At 42.1% G+C, this 21,163-nt stretch overlaps 1 protein-coding gene across 1 annotated transcript in view; it reads left to right on the top strand.

Annotated features, from left to right (window-relative positions):
- The window catches only part of LOC122541793 (annexin A4-like), a 53,745-nt gene that overhangs the window by 19,948 nt on the left and 12,634 nt on the right, over window positions 1–21,163 (top strand). Inside the window, exons 6-9 of the mRNA XM_043678776.1 lie at window positions 2,197–2,276; window positions 5,116–5,172; window positions 12,909–13,002; window positions 18,617–18,712. Of these exons, the coding sequence (XP_043534711.1) occupies window positions 2,197–2,276; window positions 5,116–5,172; window positions 12,909–13,002; window positions 18,617–18,712 (327 nt within the window). The remainder of the gene's footprint in view (window positions 1–2,196; window positions 2,277–5,115; window positions 5,173–12,908; window positions 13,003–18,616; window positions 18,713–21,163) is intronic.

The following is a 21,163-nucleotide window of genomic DNA, read 5'->3' as shown; positions in this document are numbered from 1 at the left end:
GCTAAAGTAATTTTTACTCTTTTCATTTATTCTGAACTTCCCAGACCAAGAAAAAACATTTGCCACTTTCACTCATCAAGAATATTGTAAAAGGAGCTCCACTCAAACATCCATCTGGGTGATTGACAAGTTAACTGTCATGAAAAGTGACTAATTTCAGAGATAAAAATCACACAACACCAGGTTTTAGTCCAACAGGTTTAATTGGAAGCACACTAGCTTTCGGAGCATTGTTCCTTCATCAGGTGGTAGTGGAGGGCTCAATCCTAACACACAGAATTTATAGTAAAAAATTTACAGTGTGATGTAACTGAAATTATACATTGAAAAATTGATTCTGTTAAGCCTTTCATCTATTAGAATACTAACACAGTACCATGTTAGTATTCTAACAGATGAAGCTATCATGGTATTCTAATTTTTCTAATTCTGATTTTTGCTAGTAGGACTAGAGAGGCTGTCTATCTGATCAAGCACTTCTTTCATTTCTGTATGTATGTTTTCCACCCTAAGAGCCACTCCCAGATCTATTTTGGGAAGGGGCACTAAATTTTCTTGTTTTCCACTGTTTTTGCCCACTGAATTCTTTCAACCTATAGGTTTGCTTATCCATTATCTTGCACATTTAGCAAATCTTGCAGCTTGCCAATATCACTGCCTACTGTCGCAGCCACAATCTCATTCCTCCATTCACAGATCCATTCACACAATATGTATGTGATCTGAATCCACCATCTAGGCAGTTGTCCTCCAGATATAATAGTCCTGTCCTGTATAATTCTGCCTATTGCCACCTGGCCATTGATCTATCACATTTTGCTCATCATAAATGTCAAAACCTTGCATATATGAGATATGTGGTGCCTCATCAACTATTGACTAGGCAGGTTCCAAAATATTATCAACCTCAATTGACCATAGTGAATGGACCTTCAATAGTTTGGCTACTTTGTTGGTGAGGCATTCTCTACAAGCACTCCCACCTTACCGAAACACCTTTGCCAATCTCCTGTTTATACTAAACACTGATGATTAAAGTCTTATGATAACTTTGAGTTCCAAATTTTCTAAGATTTAATTCTTGATGACTGCCATTCTCCCTACGTGTAAAGCTGTCAATTGTGCAGAAAAGGGACTAGTTGTAGTCCCTTAATCAATCAATGCCCTCTATCTCCAATTATTTAACTATAACAACATAACTAACATTTATTTTTCTCAGTTGATAGGTTTTCATAAACTAATCTCCTTGCAGCTCTTGAAGTTACTGATTTGAACAGCACCTGGACAAATGTTGTCTAGTTATCATTTTGTTTCTGATATGAAGGGGCTGCAGGATTGTCCAGTGCTTTTGATGGAGGCAGTGATGATTGATTTTCTCCTTTCTACTTGCATGCATACTATACGCCTCACTTACTGCTTTCTGTTGCATGCTGAGTTCCATCCTCACCAAAACTGAGCTTATACTGACCAGGAAAGGATAGGCATCCCAGGTCATTTTCTTCCTTGAAATTTAGAGGGCTGACAGCTAACCTAAAAGAGATGTTCAGAATTACAGCAGGTATTAAGTCAGAGATATTGTTACACTTGAAGAGCAAAACTAGAGGCTATCATTTTAAAAAAAACCTAATAGCAAAAACCTCTGCTCAGCAAGTTGTGAAAATGTGGAAATCACTACCCCACTAAGTGTCTGAGGCAAATTAGAAAGGGTGTGTTAAAGAGCAGTAGAGGTCAGTATATGAGGTGGGAGGAAAGGGAGGTTTACTCTGATAGAATTAGATGTAAATCGGTAGGCATCAATTCAGCATAAACTCGAGCATAGATTAATATCTGAATGGCCTGTTACTGTGCACTGTATTCAGTGTAGTATTGGGTTGCAGGCATAGGCACTGAGGAAATTAAAATTATTCCATATGATAACAAGGTAAATGGAGGCTTTAACAAAACTGGAATGTTGAAGTCAACATTCAATTACACCATTGCATTACACAGTCAAATCTCAGGTGCGAGCTATTACTAAGGAAAAGGAGGATGTAATTTGCCTGAATTTTCAACATGTATTTTGTGCTTTTGCATATATAGATATTCCTGCTTGGCTTTATACATTACAGAAGTAAATCCAGCATTTTCACCTTGCCCAGTGAAAACAATCCTTTTTATTAGAATGAACAGTATTCATCATTTCTTTTTGTTCCATAGAGAATGCTTCAAGTTTAAAGGATGATCTCAAGTCAGAGAATTCTGGTGACTTCGAGGAACTTTTAGTGTCCCTGCTGAAGGTTAGTGTGGTTTATATTCATGGCAATCCTGAGAATCATAAATTCACTTCATATTTTCACAGAATTCTTAAGAGTGTAGAAGGAAACCATTCAGCCCATCATGTCTGCACTTGCTCTCTGAATGAACATTACAGTTCAGTGTGATTTCCCCTGGCTTTTCCCCAAGACCCTGAATATTGCATGCCTCAGTTGAACCACACTTCCAGGCAACATGTTCCAGACCTTAACTACTCATTGTGTGTAAGAGCTGTCTTCTCGCATTCACATTTACTTCTTTTGCAAATGATCTTCTATCTGTGCCCCCTCATTGTTAATCCTTTCATGAATTTTATTATATTGGTTATAATTTGAGACCTCATTATATCTAAAGGTAAACTGGTATCTCTGGCTTTCAGCAAAGTACCATAATTTGAGAAATTATTTCATAATGATAAAAAAAATGAAGATTGCGTTCCTTCTCATAACCATCTAATGTAATACCAGGGTCTGGAGCCTAGGTGGTCCTTGGTTGTGGTTATGTTCACTGACAAATCAGGACAATAGCAAGGTTCTGTTTTTGACTTGAGGAAGAAATCAGAGCTGAAAATGTGTTGCTAGAAAAGCGCAGCTGGTCAGGCAGCATCCAAGGAACAGGAGAATCGACATTTCGGGCATAAGCCCTTCTTCAGGACACATTTTCAGCTCTGATCTCCAGCATCTGCAGCCCTCACTTTCTCCTTGAGGAAGAAATCAGACATGTAAAGATAATAAAAAGAAAGAATAACTAAAGTGAGTATGGAACCCTTGGAGAATTGATAATGGTGAATAGAGAAATAATGTTAAACTAATATTTCATTGCTATTCACAGTGGAGGACACTATAAACATCCCAAAATTACCAGATAAGCAAGGTGCTAATGGGAGGACAGATCTTGTAACAGTTTCTATCATGAGGGTCAAAGTATTTGACAAATTAACAAGACTGAAGAGAGACAAATTGCCAAAATGTGATGGCCTGCACCAAAGAGTTAGAGATAATGGAGGCATTAGTTGGAATATTGCAGAACTCACTGAATTCTGTGTAGTTCCAATGGATTGGAAAGTTGCTAATATGTTAGCCCTGTTCAACAAGGAAGAGAGACAGAAAGCGATAGACTGGAGGCCAATTAGCCTAACGTCTGTCATTGGGAAAATGCTAGTATTCATTATTACAGAAGAAGTCGCAGGACATTTAGAAAGGCTTAACCCAGCAAACCGTGTCAACATGGCTTGGTGAAAGGGAAATCGTGTTTGACTAATTTGTTGGATTTCTTTGATTATATAACAACTAGAGTTGATAATGGGGAAACCAGTAGATGTATTTGGATTTCCAGGCCTTCTGTAAGGTGCCATATAGAATGTAGGAGGTCATGGTATTGGGTATGATGTATTAGCATGTACTGTGGATTGGTTAATACACAGAAGACATAATTGGGATTAATAAGTCTTGGTTGTAGGTTTGCTCGCTGAGCTGGAAGGTTCGTTTTCAGATGTTTCGTCACCATACTAGGTAACATCATCAGTGAGGAGAAAGTGAGGTCTGCAGATGCTGGAGATCAAAGTTGAAACTTTATTGCTAGAACAGCACAGCAGTGTTCCCTGGATGCTGCCTGACCTGCTGTGCTGTTCCAGCAATAAAGTTTCAACATCATCAGTGAACCTCCCATAAGTCTTTCTCAGGCTGAAAAGAGCAATTTAAGGCTCAGTCCTAAGGCCTCAGTTATTTACTGACGATATGAATGACTTGTATAGGGAAGCAGAGTGTAACGTATCAAATTTACTACCAATACAAAAATAGGTGAAAGGGCATGTTGTGATGAGGAATGTTCAAATGGATATAGAGAAGTTGAGTGAATGGGCAAAAACTCAGTGGATGGAGTTTAATGTGAGAGGTTATGCATTTTGAAGAAACAAAAGTCAGACGATTATTTAAATGGAGATAGAGATTCCAAAAAAATGTGTAGCACAGAGAACTCTAACAAACTTAATATGCAGGTGCAGCATGGGCGGTAGATGGGATTTTGGCTTCTTATTGCTGGGGGAGTAGAGTAACTGTATTGAGAGTTGATGAGGCTGGAGTTGTGTATAATTTTGATGTTTGTATTTGAGTAAAGATATACTGGCATTGGAGGCAGTTCAAAAGAGATTCACTAGACTGATTCATGGGATGGTTGACTTACCAAGAACTGCTCAACAGATTGGACATTTATTTGTTAGAGATTTGAAGAATGAGGGGTGATCTTATTGAAACATACAAGATTCTGGGGATGGGTGGGAGGATCTTCTTAGGAAAGATGTTCCCACTAATGAGGGAATTTCAAACTAGTGGACTTAGTTACAGAATAAGGAATATGCACTTAAAATTGAAATGCAAAGGAATTTCTTCTCCTCATGGGTGTGAATATCTGGAATTCTCTTACCCAGAGAGCTGTAGAAGCTAGATCACTGGAAATAGTTAAATGAGGTTGTTAGATATTCGATATATCAAAGAGTTGAGGTTTGTCAGGACTTGAAGTGAAAGAGGAGATGAGAAAGGGGCAGATAAGCCATAATCTTGTTGAAGGATGGAGCAGATTTGCTTGGAAGGGTTGGAATTGGGGGGGGGGGGGGGCGCGGTGGTTGATCCAATTTCTTATGTTCTTATATGATAAGGGACAAACATGCAAAGAAGAAAACATGTGATTCTTTTTTTAAAAATCTAGAGCCACAACAGTTTAATAACTGTACTTTAACCATCCGTACAATCTGTAAGATTCTTGTACAATTGCTGTCATTTTAATGCAGTAATTTTACACTCAAAACATTTGTGTTTTCCTTGTCAGGGTAAGCGTGATGAAAGTTGCCATGTGGATGAAGATCTTGCAAATCAAGATGCTAAAGTAAGCTGTCTTTTATATTGCCATGGAAACAAACTCTTTGGTTCAATTTTCTGCACCAACCAGCATCCCAATCTGACCTTGTCCCATTTGCCAGCATTTGGCCCATATCCCACTAAACCCTTCCTATTCACGTACTACTCTAGATGCCTTTTAAATGTTGTAATTGTACCAGCCTCCACCACTTCTGACAGCTCATTCCAGACATGCACTACATGCTGTGTGACAAAGTTACCCCTCCGGTCCCATTTAAATCTTTCCCCTTTAGACATTTTAAATCTATGCCCTTTAGTTTTGAACTCTCCTACCTCAGGAACAAGACCTTGTCTATTTACCCTATCCATGCCTCTCATGATTTTATAAACCTCTACAAGGTTACCCTTCACTCTGTGTTCCAGGCGAAAACAGGCCCAGCCGATTCAGCCTCTCCCTATAGCTCAAACCCTCCAATCCCAGCAACATCCTTGTAACTTTTTTCTGCACCCTGTCAAGTTTCAGAACATCTTCCCTACAGCAGGGTGACTGCAACATGATGTTCATTGGGATTTTAGTCTTCTAGTGCAAAAGGGTCAATCTTATTCATGGCAGTTCTGGTCTCAGCTTGCAAAACATGTACAGGCCAGAAGGAAATTCCAAACTTCTGTTGGTATGCGATCGAGTCCATTGTTTTGCAATTACAGTGTTCCTATTCTGAATGTTGAAATATTGGGAGAGTCCTTTATTCAAAGATTTATCTCCAGATTAAAGATCTCAGAACTTGCATGATATCCAAGTCAAATGGTGAATTAATACGCAAGACGCTGAGATTTCCTTTGGAAGTAGGTTTATTTCCAGAATGCAGGCTTAAGCATCTGTCTTCTAACTATAAGCCACCCGTATCTCAACAGTCCCTTTTAAATCACAAACAAAAACAGAAATTGTTGAGAAACCTAGCAGGGCTGGCAGCATCTGTGAAGATAAGGCAGAGTCAACGTTTTGAATCCAGTTACCCTTCTTCAGTCTTTTGCAAAACCAATTACTGAATTATCCTGAAGAGTTAGCTGTGAAGAGGCACTGTACCAAAATTCATACCTTCAAAGACAAATTCCAAAATTAAATTTTCATTCCTGGGGCTGATGATGCATTGTAGCCCTTGCGCTGCCAGTCGGTTGTGGAAGGCCTTGAGTGTGTCAGTGGACATTGTTTCCTCTCACTGGATACCTGGGCACACTTCCCTGTTTTAATTGTACCCAAGACAATCAATACCCAATACTTTACTGTTAGCTTTAACTATATGTCACATTGCAGTATATGCTAAAAACATTCTTAAAAGAATCTTCTATCATGGTGTTAAATCACAACAAAGACATTACTTGTGATTTGCTTTCAGTGTGCTATAGGAAGGATATTATTGAATTGGGGAGGCTGCAGAAAAGATTTACAAGTATGTTACCAGGAGCAGAAGGTTTGCATTATTGGGATAGGCTGGGACATCTTTCACTCGAGAGTAGTAGATTGAAGGGTGACCTTATAGAGGTTTATAAAATCATGAGGGGTTTAGATAAGCTGAATAGCAAAGATCTATTCCCTAGGATAGAGAAGTTCAAAACTAGAAGATATATTTTTAAGTTGAGAGGAGAAAGATGTAAAAGGGACCTAACAGTGTGGATTTTTCACACACATCATTTGTCGAAGGAAGTAATAGGTGCAGGTACAGTTACAATATTTAAAAGACATTTGGACAGGTACATGAATAGGAAAGATTTAGAGCGATCTGGGCCAAATGTGCACAAATTGAACTAGGTTAGTTTGGGAAACCTGGTTGGCATGAATGAGTTGGACCAAAGGGTCTGTTTCTGTGCTATATGATGCTGTGATTCTATTTGATACCTAATCTACTTGGGTAACGTGAAGTGTTGAATGACAACCAGTTGTGTAATGTCTATGTCATCATAGTGATGGTGCAGGTCAAGGTCACGAAGCAGACCAAGAAAGTGTCAAAATTGTATATGGGTGTGAAAGGGTTAATCCTGACGAATGCCATAAGCACTGCCCCCACTATGACTGTATCATATGGACTTATGGATAGACCAGTTTAGGATCTCAAGGAGTGAGACTAACATTGGATCCTCCTCAAAGTCTCTGACATATCAATGTAATCTGTAAAAGTAAATTATATTCTTTTAACACGAGACATGGCTAGACCAGGAACTAATTGCCCTCTACCAAACAGGCCCTGTAGACCATAAGACATGGGAGCAAAATTAGGCAGGGTTTCCCAGGACTTTGCCATTAGGTGTATAAGTCCTGCCCTGATTTCCCTTTCCAAAAAGCAGCGCCTCACATTTATCTAAATTAAGCTCCATCTGCCACCCCTCAGGCCATTGGCCCATCTGATCAAGATTCCATTGTACTCTGAGGTAACCTTTTTTGCTGTCCACTGCATCTCCAATTTTGGTGTCATCTAAAAATTTACTAATTATACCTCCTATGTTCACATTCAAATCATTTATGTAAATGATGAAAAGCAGTGGACCCAACACCGATGCTTGTGGCACACCACTGGTCACAGGCGTCCAGTCTAAAAGGCAACCCTCCACCCACATTATATGCTTTTCCTTTTGCTTTGATGCTGTGTATGTCTTCCCTTGTCAACCATCGTTGCCTCATCCTCCCTTTAGTATATTTCTTCTTTGGGATGAATTTCTGCTGTGCCTCCCAATTATCCTCAGAAATTCCAGCCATTGCTGCTCCACCATCTTCCCTGCTAGGCTTCCGTTCCAATCTCCTCTGGCCAGCAACTCCTTCATGCCTTTGTAGTTCCCTTTACCCCAATTGTAACACTGTTATATTGGATTCCAGTTTCTTCCTACACTTAGAGAATAGTGACTGCAACATTCATCCTGGGTAGCAGATTATACATATACCAGCTGATATGCCTGAGAAAGACTTGCGAGAAAGGTTCTGAGGATGAAAGATTTCTGTGGAATTTGGACTGTTTACCTTGAAAGAGAAGCTTGTGAGGAGATTTCAAAATCATATAGGTCTGGACATATTAGAAAGGAAAACATGTTCCTATTGCTAAGATTGAGAACCAGAGGGCACAATATGAGATAATTGGCAAGAACAAGGAACAGTGACATGAAAACTTGCAGACATAGAGGTGTTAGGATCCGGAATGCACTGCCTGATTCTGTGGTGGGGGTAGAGTCAACTGAAGCTTTCCAAAGGGAATGAGATCATTATCTGTAAAAGGGAGAAGTTGCTCTTTTGGATGGTCAGCACCGACTAAATAGCTCCTCTGGGTGTTCATGGTTTTATGATACTAGGACAACAAAATTAACTCATCTGCTCTTTAAATAATACAATGGAATCTTGCATTAATCTGAAAGCCAAGTGGGTTTATGATGTTTTGGTGATAAGAGACCAGGCTCATGGAAGGGCTGGTCTGGGTGTTAAATATTTCTGGTTGTAAGGTTTTCAGACACAAGGACCATGGGCAATACATTTTGGTGTGGATATAAGTTTGCTCACTGAACTGGAAGGTGCGTTTTCAGACATTTCATCACCATGCTAAGTAATATCATCAGCATGCCTCTGGTGATGTTATCTAGTATGGTGGCAAAATATCAGAAAACTAACCTTCCAGCTCAGCGAGCAAACGTACATTCAGAAGCTCAACCTGAGCTGCAAATCTTCTCAAAACTTGCTAATACATTTAGTCAGAAGCATTGCCGTACTGGAGAAAGAGAATATTTTAGGGTTCAGAGACAATTGGTCTGGCGAAAGATAAAGAATAAAATGGGTGCAATTATATTGCTTGGTGTAATCTATAGATCACCAAATAGTGGTAGGATGTGGAAGAACAAATCTGCAAATAAATTAGGGAGATGAGAATATCATCATTATAGTGGGGAATGTTAATTACCTGTATGGAGACTGAGAAAGTGGCAGTGTAACATGCAGCAAGGAACACGTGTTCCTGGATTATGTTCAAGAGCATTTCCAACAATGTTACATGTTGGGTACAACAGAAAAGGAGGCATTGCCAAACGTTCTTCTTGGGAATGGGATCAAGTAGGTCAAGTGAGAGTGGGGTCTGTTTGAGGGACAGTGATCATTTTGTCATAAGGTTTTGGTTGACAGTGTGAAAAATTAAACAAGTCAATCTAGAGTAGGGAGAATCAACTAGTGGAGAGCTGACTTCAATGGGCAAGAATGGAAGTGGACCAGTTCAACTGGGGCAAACGTTTGTTCAGAAAATAATCATTGAACAATGGGCTACCTTCACAGAGGTAGTGGTTTGGGCACAGTCAAGGTACATTCTCTCTAAAGGGAAAGGTGATTTAAACCAATCCAGAGCTCCATGGATGACCAAAGGAAGCCGAGATTAAGAAGGAAAAAAAAAAGTGCTTATAGCAGGTGTCGGGTTAGCTCAGTTGGCTAGTTCATGATGCGGAGTGATGCCAACCACGTGCGCTCAATTTCTCACTGGCTGAGGTTACCATGGAGGTCCCACCTTCTCAACCTCTCCCCTTGCCTGATATGTGGTGACTCCCAATGGCTACCACTGATGAGAGAGCAGCCCTATCTCTTGGTGAGACAATGGTGACTTTACAGGTAATAAATACAATTAAGAACCAAGTTGAGTGTACTGGCTTGGTCTAAGGATTCAGACTGACAGTTAACTGTTCTCTCCTCACCATTTTTAGCCCAACCAATTCACACTTTCTCCTCAATCTCTATAAAATGGTGTAAGATGAAAAACTTTAACTTCTAATCTCCTTTTTAGCAATTTTTAAATTCTGTACTAACCAGAGGTAAGAATTAGAAATAGTAAGTTGAAGAGATAGGTCAGGCTGGAACAGGACAGGGAGCAAGGAATGCCTGTTGGATTAAATTGCATTTATTTCAATGCAAGAGGGCTGACAGGTAAGTCTGAAGAACTCAAGTGTGGATAGGTACGTGGGACTAGGATATTATAGCCTTTAGAGAAACATGGCTAAGGGAGAGACAGGACTGGCAGCTTAATGTGCCAGAGTGCAGGTGTTTTAGACAGGTCAGAGGTGGTGGAAAGAGGAGAGGGGATGTTACATTTTTGATTAAGGCAAGTATCACATCAGTAATCAGAGATGAAATAACTGAAGGATCATCCAGTGGGGCTTTGTGGGTGGAGCTAAGACATAAGAAGGGATGGTAATATCATTGGGGTTGTGCTGTAGGCCCCCAAATAGTCAACTGAATTAGAGGAACAAATATGCAGGAAGACTGGGGAGACTTGCAGGAGCAACAGGGTTGTCATAGTAGGGGATTTGAATTTTCCTACCATAGACTGAGAGTGCCAAAGCATTAAGGGCTTGGATGGGGTTGAATTTGTTAAGTGCATTCAGGAAAATTTTGTCAAGTAGTATATAGAAACCCCTACTCATGAAGGGGCAAAACCCAACCTACTTTTGGGAAATAGGGCAGGACAGGTGACCTGAGATGACAGAGGAGGAGCATTTGGGGACCAGTGACCATAGTTCTGTTAATTTTTAAACAGTTATGGAGAGGGACAAAACTGGTCCATAGATTCATGCTCTAAATTGGGGCAAAGCGAATTTGGATGGAATTAGACAGGAGCTTGCAGGCAAAGGGACCTCATGCAAGTGGGAGATCTTTAAAAGTGAGATAGCTAGAATTCAGTGTCTATATGTTGCTGTGAGGGTGAAGGGCAAGGTTGGCAGGAATAGGGAACCATGGGTGGCAAGAAATATTGGGTCTTTGACCGAAAAAAAAGGAGGTATCGCTCAGTTTCAGGCATCTAGGATCAAGGGTATCCTTGAGGAATATGGGGGATTGAGGAGTTTACTAAAGAAGAAAATCAGGAAGGCAAAAAGGTGGCATGAGATAGCTTTGGCTAAGAAGATTCAGGTGAATCCAAAGAGGTTCTTTAAGTACATTAAAGGTAATAGATTAACTAGAGAGAGAACAGGACCCCTCAAGGACCAAAGTAGACATGTATATGTAGAACCGCAGGAGATGGGCGAGGTCCTTAATGATTATTTCTCCTCTGTGTTTACTGTGGAGACTTGGGAACTTGGGGAAGTAAGTGGTGATATCTTGGGGACAGTCCACATCATAGTAGAGGAGGTGTTGGATGTGTTAGAACAGCGCAGGAGGCTAGAGAAGAAATTGTGGGGGCCCTGACTGATATTTTTGCATCATCATTAGCCATGAGTGAGGTCTTGGAAGATTGGAGAGTAGCGAGTGTTGTGCCCTTATTCAGAAAGGGCTGTAAAGCAAAACCTGGGAACTATAGAGCAGTAAGCCTCCCATCTGTAGCGGGTAAGTTACTTGAGAAGATTCTGAGAGATAAGATATATATTCACTTGGAAAGACAGGGTTTGAAGGTTGACAAGGGCAGGGCTGTAGATGTAGTCTATATGGATTTCAGTAAGGCCTTTGATAAGGTGCGACATGTTAGGCTGTTCTGGAAGGTTAGATCGCATGGAATCCAGAGCAAGCTGGACAATTGATACACAATTGGCTTGGTGTTAGGAAGGAGAGGGTGTGGAAGGATGCTTGTCGGACTGGAGGCCTGTGACTAGTGGAGTGCCTCAAGGGTCAGTGCTGGGCACATTACTGTCTGTCATCTACATCAATGATTTGGATGAGAATGTACAAGACATGATTAGTAAGTTTGATGATAACACTAAAATAGGCAGTATCATGGACAGTGAAGAAGGTTGTCAGAAATTTCAGCAGGACCTTGATCAGCTAGGGAAGTGGACTGAGAAATGGCAAATGGAGTTTAATATAGATAAGTGTGAAATCTTGCGTTTTGGTAAGTCAAGTCAAGGGAGGAGTTTTATCATGAATGGTAGGGCCTTGAATGTGTTGGAACAGAGGAATCTTCGAGTTCAAGTTCACAGTTCTCTGAAAGTGGAGTCACAGGTAGACAGGGCAGTGAAGAAGGCTTTTGGCACACTGGCCTTCATCAGGCAGAGCACTGAATAAAGAAGTTGGGAAGTTATGTTGCAGTTATACAAGATGTTGGTGAGGCCGCAGTTGGACTATTGTGTTCAGTTTTGGTCAAATTGCAGTAAGAAGGATGTTATTAAACTGGAAAAGAGTGCAGAAGAAATTTACAAGGATATTGCCAGGACTCAATGGTCTAAGTTATAGGGAGAGGTTGGACAAGCTGGGACTCTTTTCTTATAGTGTAGAAGACTGAGAGGGGGCCTTATTGAGGTGCATAAGATCACGAGAGGCATGGATAGGGTGAATGCACTCAATCTTTTTACCAAGGTTGGGAAATTGAGGACTAGAGGGCGTCAGTTTCAGGTTAGAGGGGCAAAGAATAAAAAGGAACCTGAGAGGCAACTTTTTTAGACAGATGGTTGTACGCATATGGAATGAACTGCCAACGTGAGGTGAGCACATTAACAACATTTTAAAAGGCATTAGGATAGTAAAGGATGAGAAGGATATAGGTCAAGTGCAGGGAATTGGGGTTAGTGTGGATGGACATTTTGCTTGGCAGGGACCAGTTTGGGCCAAAGGGCCTATCTCCGTGCTGTAGGACTCTATGACTCTATGATTCTATGACTCTATAAGAGTCATATAACTGACTAAGCCATGCTGATAGGTCAGGACTTCAACTGAAACCTCAAACCTTGGAAAAACAATTTATCTGCGAAGAGTTTATGGTGACGAGATTTAACCACTGATACTTCTTGCATTTCTAATATCCCCTCAATCTTTGTATTTTGTTACAGGGATTGTTTGCCGCAGGAGAAGATAAGTGGGGAACTGATGAGACCACATTTATTAAAGTATTTTGCAGGAGGAACTTCGCTCATTTGCGAAAAGGTAGAGTGAAAATATCCAGCTTTCTTGAATGTTCTCCATATGCTCCACTGCTATAATGATGTTTCTCAATTAAAGTAGCTTCCTTCACTGGCTATTGATGCCTGACAAACAGGCCCTTCACTCATCCTCATGATTCATGAGTCATGTTCCCAGAGAAGCAGAGAAGTATTGCAGCAAGCTGAGGGTCAGCATAGTTTATGTGCAGACTGGGAAATGTTGGTGATTCATTTTATCTACCTCATAACGAAGGGCTAGTTGGCTCAGTGGTTGGAATTGGCTCAGAATAACAGCAATGGTGATAGCTTCAGTTCCTGCTCTGACTGAGGTACAGTTAGGATTTGCCTCTGAAAAATGATGAATGATTTATTTATGGTCAACATACATTGAAGATACAGTGAAAAGTGTTTCCTTGCCACAGTCTACCACCATTTTGAGGTACAACAGGATAAAATGAATTTGCTTAAAGTTCATCTGCTGCTGAAATTGGGGTCTCAGGCACAGCTTCAGGGCTTCTGCAAGGTGTTCCTCAAGGAGTCCTGCGGCAGGAACAACAGTGATGATGCCGATGCCCCAGTGACCCTGGCTCTGCTGTTGCCACCACCTCACCAACACCACCAGGTGTCTGGGCTCTAGGCCTACCACCACCAGACATCCGGGCTCCAGGCCTACTCCTGCCAAGAGTCCGGGCTCTGGGCCTACTGCCACCAGGCACCCGAGCTCCAGGCCTAACGCCACTAGGCATTCGAGCTCTGGGCCTACCGCCTCCAGGCGTTGGGCTCTGGGACTACTGCTGCCAGGCGTCTGGGCTCCAGGCCTACGGCCACCAGGAGTCCAGGCTCCGGGCTTACCGCCTCCAGGCATTGGGCTCTGGGCCTACCACCGCCAGGCGTTTAGACTCTGGGCCTGCAGCCACCAAGAGTCCGGGCTCCGGGCCTACTGCTGCCAGGTGTCCAGGCTCTGGGCCTACCATTGCCAGGTATCTGGGCTCTAGGTCTATGGCTGCCAGGAGTCCTGGCTCTGGGCCTACAGCTGCCAGGCATCCGGGCTCTGGGCCTACTGCCGCCAGGCATCTGGGGTTCAGGCCTACAGCCGCTAGGAGTCCAGGCTCCGGGCCTATTGCCGCCAGGCATCTGGGCTCCGGGCCTATTGCCGTCAAGAGTCTTGGCTCCGGGTCCCGTCACTGAGCGAGGAAGACCAGGACAAGCAGCCGCGGTTAGAAATTGTCAAGAGAAACAATTTGGAGTGAAGCCTCACCACACAGACAGGGAACCAAGGACCTACTTTTGGGAGGAGCACAGTTTGAGTGGAGTGAAATGAATGGTTAAGGAAAAGAATATTGTTAGAATTACCTGGTTCTCTAAGTTGCAATTTTTCCAGGGTACTTTCATCTGGAGATGGAATGGGTCAAAATCAGAAATCACATGACACCAGGTCATATTCCAACAGGTTTATTTGAAATCACAAGCTTTCGGAGCACTGTTCCTTTGTCAGGTGAAGCAGCATTCCAAAAGCTTGTGATTTAAAATATACCTGTTGGATCATAATCTGGTGTTGTGTGACTTCTGACTTTGCCCACTTCAGTCCAGCATCGGCACCTCCACATCATGGAGATGGAATGGGTTAGCTTTAGTCCACAATCCTGTATGTGAATTACATGTGACCTTCTGTGTCGAAGGACCAAGTTTGGTGGGGCTTACTTTTACTTTTTCATTTTTGACCCATTCTTCATGAGGTCATGCTATTTTACCAATTCAGAATGAGTCCTGCAACATGCTTTAGGGTGAGCAGATACCATTGACTGCATTTCCTGCAGCAGCCATGGTCTCACTGTGGTGCTGTTAAGCATGAGCTGCCAGTCTCTAATTGGCTACAGCTCTCAGAATGCAAGACTTCTGCTCCGAGGGTCTTGATTCCAGGGCAAGGATCCTGGGTGGCCTCGCCTCTCTCTGTGGATCTATGCCCAAACTTTGGGTGGAAAAATAGATTTTTCTGGGTCAAGAATCTAATTTTCTTCCAATCTCTCCATAGTTTTCCAACTGTTTTATCATTGCCCATGTCATTCAGGGGCTGGGAAGGTTCAACTCACTATTTCCCCACTGCACATTTTCTTTCACACAATCATAAATTCAACTGTACCTATTCCGCAAACTTCCCAAAGTGCAATAGCGACATCATGCATAAACCTGTTTGAAAATGTGCTTCACTGTCTCCACGCGGACTAATGTTGTTCAAAAACCGAGTTTTCTGATGCTTCTTATTGCAAATTTATACATAATCATCATTGGTCCCTCACAAACAAAGATAGCTCTCTTCCACTCTCAGGGTGAGTCTGTAGGTTGCTGTACTGATCAATGCAGCTACCACAGGCACTGGTATGCTTGGGGCAGAAGATGGTTGTAGGAAGGGGTTGGGTGAGGTGTTGGTGTGGTAACACACTCCTTACACTGTTTTAGTCTGGCTTCCACTTTTTCCCAATGGCAAGTCTCGAGGTACTCAACATCTTCCCGGACGCTCCTCCTCCACCTTGGCCAGTGATTCGCAGGTGTCTGTGGGAATGCTGCAGTTCCCCAGTGAGGCCTTGAGCATATCCCTGAAGTGCTTCCTCTGTCCACCTGGGGCTCACCTGCCGTTTCAGAGCTGGGAGTACAGCACCTGCTTGGGGAGTCTCGTGTCAGTCATGGGGGTGATGTGCCCAGCCCATCGCAGCCGCTCGAGGGGTTCAGTGCTTCGATGCTGAGGATGTGGGCCTGGGTGAAGAAGCTGGTGTTGGTGCATCTGTCTTCCCAGTGAATGCATAGGATCTTGCATTTAAACATTCTCATTCACCAGGGCAAGTCCTGATATGCAGGGCATGTAATAAATAATGCAATAATGGAAGTATTGTAAAAAACGTTGTCTGACTAATTTGTCTGACTGGCTACTGGACTAATTATTAATTTCTTCTTGTTTTCCTGTGCTTTCTTCAACATAGGTTGATCAAGTCCCAAAAGTATGTTTGTCATTGACAGTCCAGCCGTTGATAAAACTTGTCAGAGAATAGAAGTTCTATGAAGTTAAAAATCACCCAACACCAGGTTATAGTCCAACAGGTTTATTTGGAAGCACTAGCTTTCGGAGCGCTGCTCCTTCATCAGGTGGTTGTGGAGAATAAGATTGTAAGATACAGAATTTATAACAAGTTTCTATGGAACACTATCATTTTAGATCCATTAAAATTACTTCAGACATATAATGCAGCCAAATTAAGCACAGTTACTAAACATGACGTGGCAGCTAACCAGAGTGTAGTAATTTGAGAGTACAGCCCTCTTATTTGGTAACCAGACACTCCCTGTAGAGTGTCACTTAAGTGAGTAAATATAATTATGTTTACTCATCCTGCTGACACAACCTGGGGCCTGTACCGTCTTGCTATTGTGCTATATCACAGTTTTTTCCCCAAGTTCAATGGATACAAAGGGGACTATTGAAAATCAACATCAACTAATGATTCTGAATCAAAAAAAGATTCAAAATATATTATCTTTTATGTCATAGAATCATAGAGCTGGACAGAATGGAAACCGACCCTGTGGTCCAGCTCTTCCATTCTGACCAGGTATCTTAAATTAATCTAGTCCCATTTGCCAGCATTTGGCCCATTACCGACTAACCCCTTCCTACTCATGTACCCACCGGCATGTCAAAGCAGATAACAATAAATGTGTTCGACTCTGATATTGCATTCCTCCCATATTCCAAAGGTATGCAAGTTTAGGTAGATTGGGCATGGTCAAAATGATTGTTCCAGAGTGTCCAGGGATGTGTAGTTTAGCCATGATAAGAAAATTCCTTGTGGGGATGGGGCAGAGGGGTGGGTCTGGGTAGGATGTTCTTTCGAGGATCAGTACAGGCTCGGTGAGCTGAGTAGCCTATCTCTGCACTGTTGGCATTTTGTGGTTCAAGGTCAAACAGTCCAGTGTTGCAATTTTAGCTTCCAGAAAGTTTGTGCACTTGCAGAGGAGATTAGTTTGAATGCTGACAAAATCTATTGAAGATTGACTTTTCCTCTTCCTAAAAAATGCACATTCGAAAACTGCACCACTTTTTGGTTGTGTTGTCTCTGCCCTGATTGTAATTTTCTGGCAATCAACAGAAATCAATAGTGTTTTTAATATCCTGAAGATAAGTTGCTGTTCTCTGAAATAACTATGACAGGAACCCAAGCGTTCCAATAGTCAAATAGTCTGCTCTGGAAATAATAATGTGGTTGGCTCTACAGAATTTGCCTCAAAAGTCAAAGCTTCCAATGACCAGTTCCCCTGCCCTGGAACCTTTCGAGAAATGCCATTAGAGTTGGAGATTCTAGGTTTTGACTTTCACCTAAGCTTTATATCACTCAGGAGAGATTTTAGAGGATTTGAAAACAAACTCAAGCTACCAACTATTGGACTGAAATGTGACACTCCCTGCATGCCCAGACACCACTACCCCATCCCTAAACTGATTCCACCATGATCGGCAACCTAACAGCCCCACAATCTGCTCCTTCTCTTACCAAAACCCCTCTGCCCTGGGTCCTGAGCTGACACCAATGCCCCTCATTCCATCCTGGACCTGCCATCTTCCCCAGACCTGAACTCCAAAACTACCCTCGTCCATCTACTGCTGTCACCACCTGCCCCCAACCACATAGCCATCCAATTCCCTCCTCCTACCCTGCCTCCTCATTTGTGTTCTGTACTTACCTTTTCACAATGTTTACGGAGAATACTGCACTCAGTGCTGTAAAATGTGGAATGCTTTCAATGAATTGAGGTGGCTGGACAAGTTAATGACAGGAGGTTCCTCTCCAGGAATCGGCAATTCGTGAGTCAGCTAAAGTTAAAACACTTTTATTTTAACATGATCAGGGATTCTGACCTTGATCAGAAGTTTTAGGTATTTATTTTTCATTGTAAAACTTTAGTATTATTTGATTTTAGATATTTGAAAGATGGAATGATCACTGTTTCATTTGCTGTTGTCAAGAGAGACAATGCAAATTAGTGAGAGTTACCATCTAGAGTAGAGAATCCAATATGCTTTTCCAGGACCGTATATTGACCCTGCTGACTGGCAAAGTGGCTGGAAACTTCAGCTGATTCACATTTTACTTGCTGTATCCTCATTTGCTGCATGCCTTCATTTGTCATTCCTTTTTCAACTAACCGTCCTTTACTGGAAGTGTAGAATTGTAAAATTTGCCTTCATTAACTTCCTATATCAGTAGCTCAGTTGGCTGGACAGCTGGTCTGCGATGCAGAGTGATACCACCAGCACAGGTTCGGTTCCCGCACCAGCTGAGGATACCATGAACATCCCACCTTTTCAACTTTCCCCTTAACTGAGGTGTGGTGACCCTTGTGTCTTATTTCTCTAATGAGAGAGCAGCCCTATGGTGCTCTAGGACTGTGGTGACTTTCCCTACGTCAGTGGGAACTTCAATATTATGAAATATGAAAACTTTTCATTTAATCAATGATTAATTAAAATCATTTCTTTTGGGACTGTTTAAAATTGTTTGATAATATTAAATGACTGCTGATATTATTTTCAAAAGTCTAAATATCGACTCATATATCTCTTCTTGTAGTGTTTGATGAATACTATCAACTAACTAACAAAGATATTGAAGACACCGTCAAAGATGAAATGTCTGGCACATTTCAAATGGGAATGCTAGCTTTGGGTAAGGATTATTTTATCTCCAGGCTGAGTCTATAACTGTAGAATGTGCAACGTCCCAAGAAAATTGTGGATTATAAACCTTTGCCTTTTGAAAGAAGGTAAATGTGTGACACCCCAGTGAAGAGCTAGGTAAGAGGTAACTGGTTACATCGCGTCCTTCTCAGAGAGCGGATTCAGTCATAGAGTCATATAGATGCACAGTACAGAAACAGGCCTTTGGGTCCACCTCACCCATGCTAGCCAGATATCTTAAATTAATCTAGTCCCATTTACCAACATTTGGCCCATATCCCTCTAAACCTTTCCTATTCATACACAATCTGGATTCCTTTTAAATGTTGTAATTGTAGCAGCATTTACCACTTCCTCTGGCAGCTCATTCCATATGCGAACCATCCACTGTGTGAGAAAGTGTAGAATTGTAAAATTTGCCTTCATTAACTTCCTATATCAGTAGCTCGGTTGGCTGGACAGCTGGTCTGCGATGCAGAGTGATACCACCAGCACAGGTTCGGTTCCTTAGGTCCCTTTTTAAATCTTGCTCCTCTCACCTTAAATCTATGCCCTCTGGTTTTGGACTTCCCTACCCCAGGGTAAAGGCTTACGCTATTTACCCTATCCATTCCCCTCATGATTTATAAGTCTCTTTAAAGTCATCCCTCAGCCTCCAACACTCCAGAGAAAATAAACGCAGGCTATTCAGTCTCTCCCCATAGCTCAAGCCCTCCAACCCCAGGAACCTCCTTGTAAATGTTTTCTGAACCCTTTCAAGTTTCTCAACATTTTTCCTATACCAAGGAGACTAGAATTGAATGCTGGAGATCAGACTCGAAGAGTGTGGTGATGGAAAAGCACAGTCAGTCAGGCAGCATCCAAGGAGCAGGAGAATCGATGTTTCAGGTATAAGCCCTTCATCAGGAATCTGATGAAAGGCTTATGCCTAAAACGTCAATGCTCCTGCTCCTCGGATGCTGCCTGACCAGCTGTGCTTTTCCAGCACCACACTCTTTGACAATAGCATGAGAAGCAGCTTTTACAGCTCTACCTTACACCCCCTAAACTCTGGAATTCACTCTTCTTCATCCACCTCTTTAAAATCTGCCCCTTAGTCACTTGCTCCAAGATCTCCTTCTGATGGTTGGTGTCAAATTCAGTTTAATGGTTATGTGACGCACCTTGGGACATCTTACAATTTTAAATAAATGGCCTAAATATGGTGTCAGCGGTGGGACATCAATGAGGACCAATTAGCCTTCCAGAAATCACCTTCAAATGTGAACATACAAATTCAGAGCAGGATTAGGGCATCCTCTGACTTGTTCCACCATTCACTAAAAACATGGTGGATAAGCCTGTGCCCTCAACTCCACATTCCTGTGAACCCCAAATAACCTTTTCATGCCATATTTGTCAAGAATGCATCCATCTTAAAAATATTTCACAATCCGACCGTCACTGCAGTTCAGATAATTGAGTCCCAAAGACTTCCAACTGTCTGAGAGGAGAAAAAAATACATTTCCCTTCACCTTAAATAGGGGACCCTTTATTTTTAAATTGCGTCCTTATGGCTCTTTTACAAGGGGAAACAGCCTTTTCACATCCACTGTGCCGATTTATGTGTTTCAATAACACCAGCCAAAAGATTAGATTAGATAGATTAATTACAGTGTGGAAACAGGCCCTTTGGCCCAACAAGTCCACACCGACCCTCCAAAGAGCAACCTGCCCAGACCCATTCCCCTACATTTACCCCTTCACCTAACACTACTGGCAACTTAGCATGGCCAATTCACCTAACCTGCACATTTTTGGACTGTGGGAGGAAACCGGAGCACCCGGAGGAAACCCATGCAGAGACGGGGAGAATGTGCAACACAGACAGTTGCCTAAGGTGGGAATTGAACCTGGTTCTCTGGCGCTGTGAGGCAGCAGTACGAACCACTGTGCCACCTTGCCACCCATAATAGTTTTGTGATAATCATTGATGAGACTTCTTCAAGTCCCCAAATTTATTATTTGAACTGAAATTTCTCAGATGCCAGCGTCAGTCTCGGGATTAGCGATGTAGGCCTATGGATCATTAGTCCAGTGCCATTACCTATTATGCTACCAAAAGCGTCTGTAATTCAAGAGAGGTGATAATCACAGTCACATAAGTAATTGGGTACTCCAGTCCAAACTATAACTTTCTGCTCATATTGAAGTTGCAGGCAAGATGAGTGAACCTAAACATAGACTCATAAAGATGTACAGCATGGAAACAGACTCTTCAGTCCAACTTGTCCATGCCAACCAGATAACCTAAATTAATCTTATCCCATTTTTCAGCATTTGGACCGTATCTCTCTAAATTCTTCCTATTCAGATACCCATCCAGATGCCTTTTAAATGTTGTAATTGTACCAGTCTCCACCAAGTCCTCTGGCAGCTCATTTCAAACATGCACCACTG

The sequence above is a fragment of the Chiloscyllium plagiosum genome, chromosome 38, assembly GCF_004010195.1.
Source record: "Chiloscyllium plagiosum isolate BGI_BamShark_2017 chromosome 38, ASM401019v2, whole genome shotgun sequence".
Lineage (NCBI taxonomy): Eukaryota > Metazoa > Chordata > Chondrichthyes > Orectolobiformes > Hemiscylliidae > Chiloscyllium > Chiloscyllium plagiosum.
Note: the sequence above shows the minus strand (reverse complement) of the source record. Positions and strands in the feature narration are given on the sequence as shown.